At 44.4% G+C, this 16682-nt stretch overlaps 1 protein-coding gene across 1 annotated transcript in view; it reads right to left on the reverse strand.

The window, feature by feature from the left end:
* Window positions 1–16682, reverse strand: part of spag17 (sperm associated antigen 17) — a 327444-nt gene that overhangs the window by 44445 nt on the left and 266317 nt on the right. Inside the window, exons 46-48 of the mRNA XM_041210903.1 lie at window positions 16519–16624; window positions 14365–14490; window positions 10600–10725 (exon numbers count right to left, since the gene is read on the reverse strand). Of these exons, the coding sequence (XP_041066837.1) occupies window positions 10600–10725; window positions 14365–14490; window positions 16519–16624 (358 nt within the window). The remainder of the gene's footprint in view (window positions 1–10599; window positions 10726–14364; window positions 14491–16518; window positions 16625–16682) is intronic.

Below are 16682 nucleotides of genomic sequence, written 5' to 3' on the forward strand. Positions count from 1 at the left end.
TGGCCTTAATTGGCCCGCCCGTGTAAAATGGTGGCGCGCAGCCAATCGCGGGTGACGACTGGTTTCGAGCCCACCCCGCCTGCACCCGCCCAGCCCGCCTGCCATAGGAAAAATTCTCCTCCTGGTTGATGAATCTTTGGCAATGGTCTGCCTGGATGATTCTTGTTAATTTCAGAAGTTTGATCACAAGAACCTTCTTGGATGCTGCCCAGTTGCTGCACTGGAAGTGATCTACTTCCACCAAGCTTTCCTTCATTTGTCCATTAGATATTAGATACTTTTGCTACTTTGCACTTATAACCAATGTTAGGATCAATATTTTCCCCAGATTGATGCTCATTACAAACTGCCTTGCCACCAAAAATACGGAACTATGTTCACAATGCCACGGAGCTAACGCAGCTACTAACTAATCATCAATATTTCAAAATCAATAATTTGCCAAATGTTATATTTTCCAGATTAGAAAAAGGGCTTGGATTTTGCATTGAGAATGATGTTGAGGCTAACAACACTCATCAAAGTTAAGGCATAAATCAGACAGCAGCTTCTGGAGTACACATACGCATTGTTAATTGTGAAAATCTGGAAATTGTAGTCCAATTTACACTGCTCTTTCACCAAACCAATAATTCACAGACAGGCTGTAATTGAAATCCATGTAAACTGTAGCACTTACTCTAATTCCCCACTAAATATGGCAGAAACAGTTAAGGCTGGTGCATTTAGGTGCAAATGTATCTTCAACAGCATGATAAGCCATATTTCCTGCCAATGAGCCTTTCTCGCACTGAAAATTAGATTTTACCAGTATGGAGTCCTTCAAAACTTAACTAGTGTTGGCAATTTAACAAAAGTAATTATTTTTTACCTTTTCTATTTGCCTCGTTATTTCTTTCTGGTCATCCCATCTTTCTTTCTCGCTCTTTGTATTCTTTTCTGTACATGATTTAAATCTGGTTTATTCTTCCTGACTTGTATTTCCTGGGGCAGAGTTTTCTGTCTGGGGGCGGGGGGCGCCAGAATGGGAGCGGGTGTGGACCCAATTGCCGCCCGCAATCGAATCCGTGCTGCTATTTTATATGATTGGGTCAATTAGGGCCCGTCCAGCATGAATTGCAGCTGCCGAGGACAGCGGGAGTGGGCGGGTGGCGTCGGGACTGCAGTGACCGCCGGGTCCAATAGCGACCCGGCAGCCTGGTTTAAAAAGTCGCTGCAGCCTTTCAAATGCTGCCTACATCACATTAGGAATAATGGCCAGTGGAAGGGCTCCCCAGCTGGTGAGCAGGCAGGAGGGTAAGGTAGGGGGGCGCTGTGCTCCTCGTTTGTCAGATGATTGCCTTGCTGCCCTTCTCGAGGTGGTGTCAGCATGGTGGGAGGTCCTGGTACCCAAGGATGGGAGGAGGAGGCCCCACACATGACCAAACATGCCTGGGAGGAGGTGGTGAGCTCCCGTGACATGGTGCGGTGCATCTGGATCCAGTGTCTCAAGCGCTTCAACGATCTGTTGCACTTAGGAAGGATGAGTACCATGTTGGCACTGGTCACTTAACCCAGCAGGTAGGCTTTCCACCCTGGTGCCCCTGCCCTCCCAAGTCTGAGTGTAGTGACTGCATTGAATCATTGGTCCATCGCTGGGTGGGCCAACAGGTATTTCCCATGCTGAGAGGCTGGTCACGAGATGGGTTCTGCCCCCACAGCATGTGGTACACTGAGACCCACATTACTGTTTTGGGGACAAACTGGAGGAGCTGCACCTAGGCGCAGTGCTGGAACTCTAGGACATGTCCAAGTCAGGGTAATGACATGCTGGGAGGGGAACTTCAATGTGGCATGGCACCAATCGATCTGCTCTCCTATGCGCTTCACATGCTTGCACCTCCTTGCTATGGAAGGTTAGACCGTGTGGTGCCTGATGTGATGTAGGCAGCATTTGGCCAAGGGGGCAGGGTGGTGGGGGACAGGCCTAGCATCTGTGGGGTGAGGAGACACTGGAGCCCTGCAATGTCCTACTCTGGTTGGGGTGGGCCGTCTGCGAAGACAGTCCAGATACAAGTAGCACTAATCAATGCTCTTCTCTCCTTTTCAGGAGAAGAATGCACATAATGCCGCCGAACATGTGAGGACTGGCGGCAGCCTGGCACAGTTGGTGATTCTAAGCCACTTGCAGCAGGAAGCCCTAGATTTGATTCATTGGCCATGTGCCCAGGTCCACTGGTGTTGGTGAGGCTGGGGTGCCACAGGCAGGTATGTATGCCCAGCAGCGAGGTCACCATTGTTCTCCCAACCGCACTGCACTGAATGTTCAGTGATTGAAGTTTGCAACATGGCTTGACCACTGCTTATTTAAGGATCATCACATAATGATCCAGAGGATAGGGATGCACATTGACATTGTCTCCACGTTAACTGATCCAATGTTGTTCTTCCTTTCAGCATCAGAAGAGCAGGGCGGGGAGGAGGAGCAGCAGATGCCCCCTTTCACACCTGAGGGCCCTGATGGTCTCACCAGCATTACACCATCTCTGCCAGGCAGGCACCAGTGCAGATACTAGCACCTTGGTGGGAATTAGAACATCGGCTAGGGTCCAAGAGTACAGTGGTGAGGGCACTTCACAGTTGCTGGAGGAGCTGGCAGAGACAGAGAGCGCCCATGGCGCCAACAGTCGGAGGACTGCAGTTGGACCAGGCGCATGCTCAGTCCGTGCCCCTGAAGTTGTCCAAGCGCAGGAAATGCGGCCGGGTGTGCGGGAGTATCTAGTGGAGGTACATGAGGCTATGCTTGGCTTGGTGTCCGTGGTGGAGGAGTCAACATGTACTATCACCAAAACAATGAGCCTCATGGCCGAGCGCCAAGCGTCCTCCATGAGGAGAGTGGCAACTCTCGTGGAGAGGCTCCTCCAGGAAATCCAGCAGATATTCCTGGGGATGCGCTCGGAGCAGCAAGGCCTCACATCGGCATTGACCTCAGTTGGCCATTGCCAGCGTGGGAGATAGTCTGGGCATCAAGTTTCCCAGCTCGGTGCTCATTCATCCATGGTGAGCAGAGAGGTCCAAAGCGACCTCACGTCGGCTCAGCAACTGCCTGTTGTCTCTGTCGGCTCCTCTCAGGGCGCTCCGGATGAGGGAGGCAGCTCCTCCGCCCCTCTGCCAGTGATCGTTACATCCGGTGAGGCTGCGACGACTGGGGAGATGCCAGCTGCGGGAACTGGCAGCTCCCACCCAGGCGGGGCCAGCACAGGTTCCACGGGCCAGAGGACGACTGCCAAGGTCATCGAGACCAACGATGTCATTCCCGGCGAGGGGTCAGCACCAAAACGTAGCACTGGAAAACGTAAACATAAAGCACCTTAGGCACGCCACGGGTTTATCACTAGTGCTTTTGTGTTGGCCCGCAATGAGGCCTTTATGAGTTGGTGTGATTTTTAACACCTTTGTCATTTTGTTTCATTCAGTTTCTTTGGTTGAATATTAAATTCAGACATGTCACCACGGCTGAGGTTGCCTCTTTTCTTCTGCCAAAAATGTAATGAGTGTTTTGTGGGACATCCAGCTTTATTAACAAGGAGCTTAGTTAATGTTCCTAACTGGGCAGATTTTGCATTTAGGTATTAAGTATGGAGTCTACAGCCCACGCTTGGCCTGGAGGTCCATATGTGGTGTGCCAGCTGAAGGTTCATTGGATTAAAGCCCCCTGGGTATGCCTGGGTCAGTGTCTACCCCTCAGCATTTCCATGTGTGTGCTCATCCTCGGGCTCACTGTTGGACTCACCATGTGCATCCACAGCCACTGCATCGACTTTTTCATCATCCCCCCTTTCCAGTGCCAGGTTGTGGAGAGCGCAGCATGCAACCACTATCAGCGACACACGAACTGGGGGGTACTGGAGTGCGCCTCCTGTGCGGTCCAGGCATCGGAAGCACATCTTGAGAAGACCCTTGTGGAGGCGTGGCTCCTATTGTGCCGCTGTTCAGCTTCTGTTCTTAGATAGCGGAGAGACAACATGAGCCACCTTCTGAGGGAATAGCCCTTGTCACCCAGCAGCCATCCATCCAGCCGGGCTGGAGCACTGAAGAGCCCCAGCACCTGGGAGTGTCTGAAGACGTAGGTGTCCTGGGAGCTGCCTGGGTATCTTGCACAGACTTGTAGAATCAGCATCCTGTGATCACACACTATCTGCACGTTCATGGAGTGGAAGCCCTTCCTGTTGACGAAGGCACCGGGCTCACCTGCTGGCGCCTTGATGGCCACACGTGTGCAGTATATAGCACCCTGGACGTAGGGGAAGCCAGCAATGGCCGCAGAGCCTTTGGCTTGCTGTGTCTGGCTTGCCTGGTCCCAACGGTAGTGGATGAAGGTCAATGCACGCCTGAACAGAGCATCTGTAACCTGCTTGACACAAGTGTGGACAGCTGATTGGGAGACACCGCAAAGATCGCCCACCGACCCCTGGAAGGAGCCAGAGGCATGGAAGTTGAGGGCAGCTGTGACCCTTAGAGCCACTGGCATGGGGTGTCCACCCACACACTTTGTGGAAATCTCAGGCCCAATCATCTGACAGATATCAGGATAGTGGCGTCTTCTGCAGCCCCTTCCACCTTGGACTAGCTCTTGACCCTGCACCCCTTGTGCCTGCACCTGACCTCCCAGAGGTGGCTCCCCAGGAGGCTGAATGTGCAGTCCAAGCCTCCTCCTCCTTCTAGCCTCCCCTTCCTCCTCAGAGGAGGTGCCTCCAGTGGAGAGTTCAGCTCCCATTTCCAGGCTAAGGGAAGGCTTCCTGCAACCTTCAGGCCCAAAAAAGATTCCTCAATGCAAAGTGCTGACCTGAAGGTTGAGTCCAGACCAAGCAGCTGGTATGCTTTTTGAAGTATTGCAAATTACACAGGCTGGTATCAGTAGCTTTAAAAAATCAATATTTGGCAGAGTACACTCGTGGCCCCACTGAGCCCTCTTATCCCGCCCGTGGATGAGGTTTAAACAAACATGTCCTACCCACCTGCCCATTGCGCCTGTGCACCGACCCAAAGATTGCACAGGCACTGAAAAATCGCCATCAATTGGCACCTCAAGAGCCTTAAGTGGCCGGTTAATTAAAGGCTGGCATGCATCAGAGATCAACATGCACCCACCCAACGAAATATCGCAATGGCACACAGCTTGCCCCCCGTACGCCAATGGGAAAATTCTGCCTCAGGTTAGATTTTGGAGGGCTAATTTCAATAGATGTTGAAAACGGGCTCAGGAATTGTGATGCCCAATTAAGCAGTATTCAACTTTATGCTGTCTCCTGTTTTAAATGATTACAGTTTCTAGTCAGCAGTATCAATCCAGTTGATCGGTAGGACTCCTGAGCAGGTGGTCATACTGTGATTGGCGAGAACCAATTAATATGAACCTATACTGCTGAATGATAGCCTGCATCTTTTAAAGGGAGGTGCATTGTATCTGGAACACTGTTTTTATTTGAGATTACTAGCATCTGTTGTATTTTGCTTTTTTACGAACTTAATTGACCTGTGAATCATTGAATAATAGTGGGCTGTGGGGCTGCACTGGAGGCCTTGGAGGAGGAGGTGGAAAATAGGACACATAGCTCGGGGGGTAGGAAGCCCTCCAGTGGCATACTCAGAAGGCAGTGGGAGCAGATAGCCAAGGAGGTCAATGCCAGGAGTTGAGGCCTGGATGCAGTGCTGCAAGAAGTTCAGTGGTCAAGGTCAGTGAATGCATCTTCAAATGCCATATACTATCAAATGCATTACTAGCTCAGACACTGCCCCCTATCCCTCACTCCCCTAAAAGCAACCAGGACTCATACCTGACATTGATATTCTCTACCATACCAAACACATAACACTGCTGGGAGTCTCACACCGACATCTCTCATAGCTTGCACCCACTGCCTGATATTCAACCATGACAGCCGCATCACCTAACCAGATTGTGCAACAATCACAGGCACACTTCCCTCTCTCTGGCATCACAAGGCCATGCGCAACCAAGGCTGCGGCAGCAAACCAGGGGGACAAGCAGGCCTACATTGTCAACCATGGAGGAAACAGTGCTGCCCATTATTGTGATATCTATTGCGAAGACAGAGGCCAGTGCTGCAGCTGAAACCATTGAAGATGGCAGTATCCCCATAACTAATCCTCCTTCTCACATCCCCCTTGCCCTTATCCTATACTCTCTTTGATTTACAAACTGCAGGTGGTGTAAGCATGGACCTCTTTTATGAGACAGATGAACTGCATTCTGATGATGGGTGAGGACAAGTGTTTCTGCTGCAGTACTTTATGAAAATCACTTTGATGGATATGCATAATGAACTCTTGGTGCATTGGGAAGACAGCCTGAAAGTCCTTGGTTAATGTCAAGGAGCATGGAGGAGTCTAGCACCAAATTGGCACAGGGCTTTGCACAGAGCTTGGAGCACATCCTCTTCAGCCTGGATGCAGTGGCCAACTCCATCAATACAATTATGATGCGGCCTCCGTGTCCGATGCCTGATGTCTCAGTGTCCACTACAGCACAACCAGCTTCCACAAGGAATTTATAACGGAAGCTCAGACTGAACTTATGTAAGATAGGCTTTCCACCAGGCACAAGCTGCCTCCACCAGTACTGTGGATTTGAGTGTGCAAAGGGGCTTGAATAGTGTTACAGCAATCCAGCAAACAACCTCCAGCAGACTGGTGAGACACCACCTCGGGATCGTGTTAGCGGCTCCACAGAGCAGGAACCTGCTGGCCTCTTGCTGGAAGACAGCAGTCATCCTCCCATTTCTGCCATTCCACCAGCATCCCTGCTTTGCCAATCAGTAGGTCAGCCTAGACTGCTGCCACTCATGCTAAGATGGGGCAGTCTGCCGTCAGGCCTGCTTGGCCCAGAGCAGTTGGAGGTCATCTCCCAAGGCCAGCTTCAGTCTCCTCCACTGAAAATCAATTGCCTTCCACCAGTCATGCTGCAGTCATGGGGGTAGCACTGTGTAGAAACACTTGGATAGGCAAAGGGACACAGAAGTCAGGCACAAAGGGAATGCACAAGGATGATTAGTTGACTTTTGCGCGCGAATGACATGATTTCATTAAAAAATTTAGTTTGGAATAGTGTTGGGTTTTATTGTTGCATTGTGGCCAAGCACAGCAACAATCAATCATAGAGCAAAAATAAGTGTGGGATTGTTGGAGAATTGGGGTTGCGCTTACAGGGAATGCTCTTGGATGAGTTCTTTACAGACAGCTCGGGAGACAGACGGTGTCTAAGGTTGCCTCCACATTTCCACTTCCCCCCGTCTTCTCCTCCTTACAAAACTGCTTCTCTTTCTTGAGTTCCTGCTCTTAAGCTGCTCACTATATATCCTTTCAAATCTATTCATCTTTGCACCAAACTTTCAGTGTATGGATAAGCACATGTGATTGACCTGTGCTTCTCATTTCTTTGTCGCCTCTGGTTTACCCTCTTTTTATTTAACCTTCTGTCAGGAACACCCTTTATCCATCAATTTGAATCAGTTAGTCCCCCTTTGATTGCTACCTATTTTTCTGCATTAATAAATTGATCAATTTCATTTAAAAATGACTGCTGTTCCTCAAAATCTTGATTTCTTTTGGCTGCTGTTTATAAGCCTCTTTCCACCAGATCCCTTTGTAATTCTTCATAGAAACTTAGCACACAGAACATTTGTAGAAATAAAGGATGCTATTCTGCTCATTATTTCTGTGAAAAAGTGTTATTCAGCCTAATCTCACTTTCCAGTTTTTAGTCTAAAACCCTGTAAGTTACAACACTTCAAACTCAAATCCAGATATTTTTTAAATGCTTCTGCCTTTACCACTGTAGGCTCACAGTGCCACAGTCCCAAAGCAGCTCTAACTATTCATCTGTACTTAAAAGCCAATGGCTCAGGTTTTGTTGCGATAATGATGGCAAAACTATAGTGTTCATCATCATCGTACTGGTGAGACTGCCAGCAAACTCGAGAGTGTGCACTGTTGGGCAAAAATTCCAAAGCTACGGTGGACCGTTTTGCACTGCTCCACACAGCTAATTCTTTACCTTTGTGACCAAAATATTAACAGGGTAAAATGATACTTCATGGAGTTTCATGCCGGATATCTGTGTCACTGCTGCACAAGCAGCTTCCACCAGAATTCAGAGTGCTCTACAACGTTTTAGGGATGGCATTTCCAGGTCAAATGAGCATCCTCAGACTGTCCATGAATACTTAATGAGGGCACCAGTATTAGATGTTTCACTTCTCCTAAAATTTATCCAACTTTTTAATATGATTCCTAATATTTTTGACTTTTTAAATTATTAAATTTATATGATTTTGAATATGATTCTGATAAAATTTTACCTGGCTTTTTAAATAAATGCATAACTCTTTAAAATAATTTTGCTCATATATATTTGACTTATCAAAAAATTTTGCTCAAATTTCTATAACTTCTTCACATAATTGTGTTCACAATTCAGCCAGGGTCACTTGACTCCTGACCTCATTACAGGTTTGCTCCAAGCATGGGCAAAACAGTTGAACTCAAGAGGTGAGGTGAGGAGTGGCAGGTAACATTTGCACCATACAAGTGCCAGGCAATTACCATCTTTAACATGAGAGAATTTAACCATCTCTCCTTGACATTCAATGGGCTTATCATCACTGAATGCCCCACCATCAAACATCCTAGGCTTACAATTGACCAGAAATTTAAGTGGACCAACCACATAAATGCTGTGGCTACAAGAAAAGGTCCGAGGCTGCGAATTCTGCAGAGGGTAACTCACTTCTGACTTCCAAAGCCTGTCCACAAGGCACAAGTCAGGAGTGTGGTGGAATGCTCTCCATTTGCCTGGACAAATGCGGCTTCAACAGCACTCAAGAAGTTCCACACTATCCAAGACAAAGAAACCCATTTGATCAGCACCCCATCCACCACATTAAACATTCACTCCCTTCACCACAGATGCACAGTAGCTGTAATGTGCACCATACACAAGATGCATCAGAGCAACTCACCAAGGCTCCTTTGCTAGTGTGTTCCAAACCTGTAACCTCTACCACCTAAAAGGACATTGGCAGCGGCCACATGGGAACATCCCTCCAAGTTATACGTTATCCTGTCTTGGAGCGATATTGCTGTTACTTTACTGTCACTGAGTCAAAATCCTGGAACTTCTTTACAGCACTGTAGGTGTTCTACACCACATGGACTAAAGGAAATCAAAGTGGTGGCTCACTGCCACCTTCTCAAGGGCAATTAGGGATGGGCGACAAATACTGGCTTTGTCAGTGACACCCACGTCGTATGAAAGGATAAAAAAAGGATTTTTAAAATCTAATTTACGTACGTTTGACATTGTAAAAACGAATTTATTCCCTGAAACATTTTTTAAACTGTTGTGGGTGCATTTTCTGCTTCTGTCAATTTAGACAGATTCTGTAGGTATGGTTTCAATTCACTGCACCACATGCTCTGTCCTTTATGCCCACGCTAAAGTATGCTGTAGAGCTATGACGGGGCCCTTGTCACAGTGGAATCCTCCTGCCTTTCTAGTGAGTTGCTCAGCAGCATCAGTTTGTTAAGTAAGTGGGCACTTTAGGCAATGTCAGCAGCAAGTACCATCACTTCACTGCTGACGCAAAATTAGGGGCAATATATTGTCATGGAATCTGCGTTGCCAAGCTTGTTTTTTCAAGGCAGACCTGACTGAAAACTGAAGCTGAAGAAGAGAACAAAAAAGAATCTAACCCTCCTTGTTTCTAAGAAAACAAAAACTGAAACCAATTTAGAAACCAAAACTTCTGGGCAGACTGAGGCCGGTTGAGGCAGTAAAGGGATACAGAGCCATCAAGCTTGTTGTAGCATTTGAGGAGTCCAGTACAGGCAAACTGAAGAAGATAAAGTCAGGTTCTAGAAGCTGAGAATAAGTTTCTGCAGCTGTATCTGTTACTTGAAAATAACACTGGTGGATCTACACCATCTATACTGAGTTTAGGAGGTTCTGCATTTTTGGTGAAGACAAATTCAGGTTGGTTGCTTGTTGCTGTCAGCTGGGGATCAGACTACATCTTAGAAGAAGAGGAGCTGAAATCCTTTGCGAGGAAAACAGAGTGTTTGAAGGACTTTGTGACTGAGTTTAATGACCTACATGCTATATGGCCTGCTGAGCCAATTTGCAAGATCTGTCTTAGTTATATCTGCCATTTAATGTGTAATTTATAGTTTATAAAAGATCACAATTTGCCTGTTCATCCATATTTAACTTAAGTTGATTCTGGATGTTAGAGTATAGTTATCTAAGAAGTATTTGTGTTCACTTTGTTTGACTCTTGTATAGTAAAAATTCTTCTGCTTTAAACCATGGAGTCTTATGGCTTTATTATTTTGGTAAATAACTTGGGCTTTGGATTTCTTCTATTTTTAAAAAAACAGTGACTGGTGTCTACTGAGATCGTAACAATAATAATTTTCCAGGTAAGTAAATAATACATTAAGCATTAAAGCACATTATTATTGGTGAATTTGTGAAGAGTAGATCTATGTATTCTCATCAACAGTGTGGTAGATTCTCAAATAAATTACTAAATATATTACCTTCTGTGGAATGTTGAGACTGAGAAATCATTAACTTTTGTATTGGGTTGTCTGATCTTTTGAGGTTGCATGTGTTTGTCCCTGTTGTATAAGCTGGCATTGGGTCTGTTTGTCCGTTACTAATATCTGACAAAATAAAAAATGTTAGTGACATTTATCTGCGAGAAGAACTGCTGTCAGTTTGCAAGTATGGACTGTTCTTTAAAAAACACATTTTTAACTTATTCTTTATTTACTCATCTTGCACCATAATTTTAGCAGATGGTATGTATAATCATGTGTGATTCACATGGGCCTCTCATTTCTTTGTTGTCTCTGGGTTTGCCCTTTGTTAACATTCTGTCAGAAGCACCTGTTACTAATCGACTTCAATCCTTTTATTTTGACTGCTAACTTTTTTGTACCAATATATTTCTATTTTATCCAAATGTGACCATTATTCTCCATGATATTGATTTCTCTCAGGTGCTGTTATAAGCTTGATCTTTATAATTCCTCGTAGAAACATAGGACATAGAAAATATACATCTCAGAAGGAGGCCATTTGACCCAAAGCATATGTGCCGACCAAAAGAGAGCGATCTAGCCTAATCCCACTTTCCTGCTTTTGGTCCATAGTCCTGAATCACAAAAATCACCAAATCACAGATTTGATACAGTGCAGGAGGTGGCCATTCAGCCCATCATGTCTGCACAGCCTCTCCAAATGAGCAATTCACCTAGTTCCATTCTTCTGCCTTCTCCCCATAACCCTGCACATAGCTCCTATTCAAAAAACAGTCTGATTCCCTTTTGAATGCCTCAATTGGACCTGTCTCCACTGTACTATCAGGCAATGCATTCCAGACTCTAGCTACCCAGTGATAAAAAAGTTTCTCCTCATATCACTTTTGTTTCTTTTGCCAGTTACTTTAAATCTGTGCCCTCTTGTTCTTGATCCTTTCATGAGTAGGAACAGTTTCACCCTGTCTACTCTTTTCAGGCTCCTCGTGATTTTGAATACCTCTATTAGATCTCTTGTCAGCCTTCTCCTCTCCAAGGAAAACAGTCCTAACTTCTCCAGTCTATCTTCATAACTGCAGTTCCTCATCTCTGGAACCATTCTTGTGATTCTTTTCTGCATTCTCTCCAATGTCTTCACATCCTTCCTAAAGTGGGCCATCGAGAGTTGGACACAATATTCCAGTTGAGGCAAAACCAGTGTCTTATGCAAGTGCAAATCAAAGTTTTTTTAAAAATACGATGAGTGTTTCTGCCTCTCCCACTGTATATCCACAGTGCTACAGATCCAATGCAGCTCTAACTACTTAAAAGTTATTTCTGATTTTGCTGTGATAATAATAGCAAGACTGCCAGTGTTCTCATCAGTAACTTTGAAAGTGTGCACTGTAGTGTAGAAATGCTAAAGATGCAGTGGGCTATTCCACGCTGCTCCAGAGGATTCATTGGGCATGTTTTTCTGGTTGGCGAGCAGGGGAATGATATCACCCCACATCAGTTAGATTTTTGATTCAGCTGCATGCTCGCCAAACTGTCAATGGCCTATTAAGGTCATTAAAAAACTCATTAACCTGATTGATGGATCTGCCTGTCCAACCTTAAAGTTGGTGAGCAGGCCGGGAGCCCAGGCGGGCCTCGGAAAAAGCATGAAACCTGATCCACGGGCGGGATGAGATTTCATGAGGGTTTTTAAAATTTTAACAAATGTTTCAATAACAGCTATGGACATGTCCCAACTCAAGTGACAGTGTCACATGAGTTGACATGGCAGGGAAAAGTTTTAATTACCTGAAACTCAACTTTTACATCTGAGCTGATCTCCCTGAGGCAGCACTTTGCCTTAGGGAGATCTGTGCGCTCTCTCGCGTGCATGCATGAAAGAGCATACTCCCGCCTGAGGGAAAGCCCACCCCACCCACACAGGGAGCGCATAGCCTTAATTGGCCTGCCCACGTAAAATGGTGGTGCGCCCCCAATCGGGGGCGCCGATTGGAGACCCAGCCGCTCGTGCCCGCTCCTGCATTTTCCCCCAATGGGGGGAAAATGTTGGCCATTATTTGAGTCTGCAATGTTAACAGTAATAGGGAAAAGACAATACTAAAGTGAATTTGGGCTAATTGCCCACTTTCATGAACATTTCTCCCTACAACATTTTAGGGATGGTGTTGCCAGGTGAAAAGAGCCTCCTCTGTCAGTTTGTAAATATTTAATGAGGATATCGGTATGAGATTTTTCAATTCTCCTTTAATTTATGTAACTTTTCAACATGATCATGAATATTAATCTGATGTTTTTAATGATAAAATTTATATCATTTCTTTAAACGTGTTTCTGATATCATTTATCTCATTTTTAAGATGATTAAATTTATGACTTTTTAACATGATTCTAATACCATTTAACTTACACATTTAAATTTGACTTTTAACATGATTCTGCTCATACATATCTGACTTCTTTAAATGTGTTTCTGATATCATTTATCTCATTTTTAAGATGATTAAATTTATGACTTTTTAACATGATTCCAATACCATTTAACTTACAAATTTAAATTTGACTTTTAACATGATTCTGCTCATACATATCTGACTTCTTAAATTTTTTTGTTCAAATTTCTATTACTTTTTAACATGATTCTATTCAAATTTATGGTTTTTAAAATCTTCTTCACATGCATATGACATTATAAAAATGACTAATACTGAAACATTTTTTTTTAAACAATTGTGGATGTGTCTTTTCTTCCCTTTCATTTTGGATTCTGTGGGTATGGCTTCGAGTCACTGCACTCTGTCCTTTACACCCATACTAGAGAACATTGCAGAGCTTTGGTGGGGCCCACATCATGATGAAATTCTCTGCCTTCCCAGTGAGATTCTTGGTAGGTGCTTCACATTAAGTGGGTTGGATTTTACCAGCCCTCTGGGGACAGACTTGGAGATGGGGTGCCTGTAAAATGGCAAATGAAGGTTGGGATGGAGTGTCTGTTATCTTCCTGTCGCCATGTAATTTTGCCAGCGGTGGGGAAGGTGGAGGTCAGCCTTCCCACCTAGAGGTCATTTGAGCCACTTAAGTTGCCAATTATGGGCCTCTTCCTGCTGCTGCAGCATTTTACCAGTGGCAAGCAGATCCTCTGTTGCATTGCCTTGTGAACTCTTGTGGCTTCCCAGCAGGCTGGGGTGGGGGCGGTGGGCGCAGGTGAGGGGAAGATCTTCTATTTGTCATTCCTTGGCCCACAGAGGGGTCCCCTAGTAGGAAAGGCCTCCCATTTGGCAATGGAACCACCTGCCTGACTGGCCCAGGCACCCCCAAATCCCAATTATTTGGTTGGGAGAGCAGAATCCTTCCAGGATGCCCTCTTCTTCCAATTGGCCAACAGCTCTTGGGCTTGGTGGCTGTCCTTTAAAGGGATAGCAGCTCCAACAGCAATTAGTTGCCTGGCCACCATAAAATGCTGTTGTGGGTCCTGCAAGCGATTTGGGCTCGTCAACCTTGGCTTTACGGACTGTCACTGGGCACCCCTGTTCTGAGAATAAAATTCAACCCAGTAACTGGGCACGATAGGTGGAGGTCAGCAGTGAGAACGGTCGCTTCGCTGCTGGCTGCAAAATTAGGGCCAATATGTTGCCAAAAGTAAGTAAAGAAAGAATTAAGACTTAACACACATGGTTATTGGTGAAAATGTGCACAGTGAGTGGAGTAGTCTTATGCATTCTCATCAATATTATGGTAGGTTCGCAGATAAATTACTAAATACATTACCTTCTGGGGAATGTTGAGACTGAGAAAATACTGCTTGTTGTCTTGGGTTATCTGATCTTTTGAAGCTGCATGTGTCAGTTCCTGTTGTGAGATCTGGCATTGGGTATGTTGATCTGTTACTAACATCTGACAAAATAAAAAATGTTAGTTAACAATGCTTTTCTGAAAGAAGAGACTGTTAACCTATATACCTATCAGTTTGCAGAGGTGTGAACAGTTTCTCTTAAAACCATATTTCCCGTTTCTCTATATACTGTAGAAAAAGAAACTGTTAGAGAAAGAAAAGGTTTAGTGAAGACTTAGATCTCTTACAATCTGAAATGGGCTAATTTATAATGGAGAACAAGGAAATGCCAGACCAATTAAAAAACTACTTTCTGTCTTCACGGAGGAAGACACAAATAACTTCCCAGAGGTTCCCTAGGGTACCAAGGGTCTAGTGAGAAGGACAAATTGAAGGAAATTAGTATTACTAAAACAAGTGCTGGAGAAATTAATGGTACTGAAAGCTGATAAATTCTCTGGGCCCGACAATCTACATCTCAGAGTACCAAAGAGGTGGCCAGCGAAATAGTGGATGCATTGGTTGTCGTCTTCCAAAATTCTGTAGATTCTGGTCCTGGCAGATTGTAGGGTGGCAAATGTAATCCCTCTACTAAAAAAAGGAGGGAATGAGAAAACAGTGAATTACAGACTGGCTAGCCTAACATCAATAGTAGGGAAAATGCTGGAGTCTATTATAAAGGATGTGATAACAGTACACTTAGAAAATATCAATGGGGCTAGACAAAGTCAACATGGGTTTGTGAAAGGGAAACCATGTTTGACAAACCTACTGGAGCTTTTTGAGGAAGTAACTAGCAAAATCGATAAGGGAGAACCATGTGGTACATTTGGATTTTCAGAATGCTTTTGATATGTTTTTGACATAAGGAGTTAGTGTATAAAATTAAAGCACATGGGATTGAGATAATATATTGGCATGGATTGAGAGTTGGTTAGCAGACAGGAAAAAGAGAGTAGGAATAAATGGGTCATTTTCGTAGTGGGTGACTATTGGGGTACCGCAGGGATCAATGCTTGGGTCCCAGCTTTTCACAATATATATATCAATGATTTGGATGAGGGAACCAAATGTAATATTTACAAGTTTGCTGACAACACGAAACTTGGTGGGAATGTGGGTGATGATGAGGGTGTTAGGAGACTTCAAGGCGATTTTGACAGGTTCAGTGAGTGGACAAATACATGGTAAATGCAGTATAACTTGGATAAATGTGAAATTATCTACTTTGGTAGGAAAAACAGAATGACAGTATTATTTAAATGGTGATAAATTGACACGCCTCAATATGAAAGCTTGAAAGTGAACTACACAGCACTTGAAAGAGCAGAGATGAAAAGCCAAAATAAGAGACACTTTATTCTGGTGTGCTGAGTGCCATGTATATTCAAGTAACCCAAACAGTTAATATTTATATTGCTATTTTCACATTAACGGAGCATTAGTCACTGCTAGGGCCCATCACAAAAGATGAAAGATGAAAACAGACTGCAGAGGTATTCAATCAATCAAGTTTTTGTTGTTAAATTGGTGTTAAGTCATTTAAAAAATTGAGCTGTATAATTTGTTATTTTTCTGTTAGTTCTCTAAAAGATCCTTCAAAATAAGAGAAAACGGTAAATTTCAGTTTGCATCCAAACGTTACAAACTGCAATTCATGAATTCCCACAACGTGGGCATCAAAGATTTTACCTACTGTTTGTTATTACTTGGTGAAAGGAAGACATCAGAGACAGGAGACCTTGGGGATTGGGGTAATGTAAGTATAAAGTCGGGACAGGGAGCCTGTGTAAACATTCTGCTGCACAATCTGTACAATTGAGGTACGCATGCAGTTACCATATCATGGACTCTACGTCAATGAAATATCAGTTTCTTTAGATGTCATGGCAGTTTCACCCTAACCTTGTGAGACATTTTCAGCATTTCTCTGATTCTATGTACTTCAAAGGGTACTTTGAAGTAACCTTTGAAGTAAAGCTGCTCAATTCTAATTTTACATGGAATTACAGGGCTTCATGATTCCTCATAACATAATAGCTCAAAGTAGGTCTGATCACTTGGTTACTGTAAATTATTATACCATTTACCTGTATCTGTATCAGGGACAGCTGAAGCCAAACCATTAAATGTCTCTGGCACCTTCATCTTTTGGCTCATTGGAAATGATTTTGGTAAACAATCCATCTCAAGCTCCTGTATAAAATAAATTTTTATAACTTAAGACTATTACCATGTTCAACTTCAACACTGG

This window comes from Carcharodon carcharias, chromosome 18 (assembly GCF_017639515.1).
Source record: "Carcharodon carcharias isolate sCarCar2 chromosome 18, sCarCar2.pri, whole genome shotgun sequence".
NCBI lineage: Eukaryota > Metazoa > Chordata > Chondrichthyes > Lamniformes > Lamnidae > Carcharodon > Carcharodon carcharias.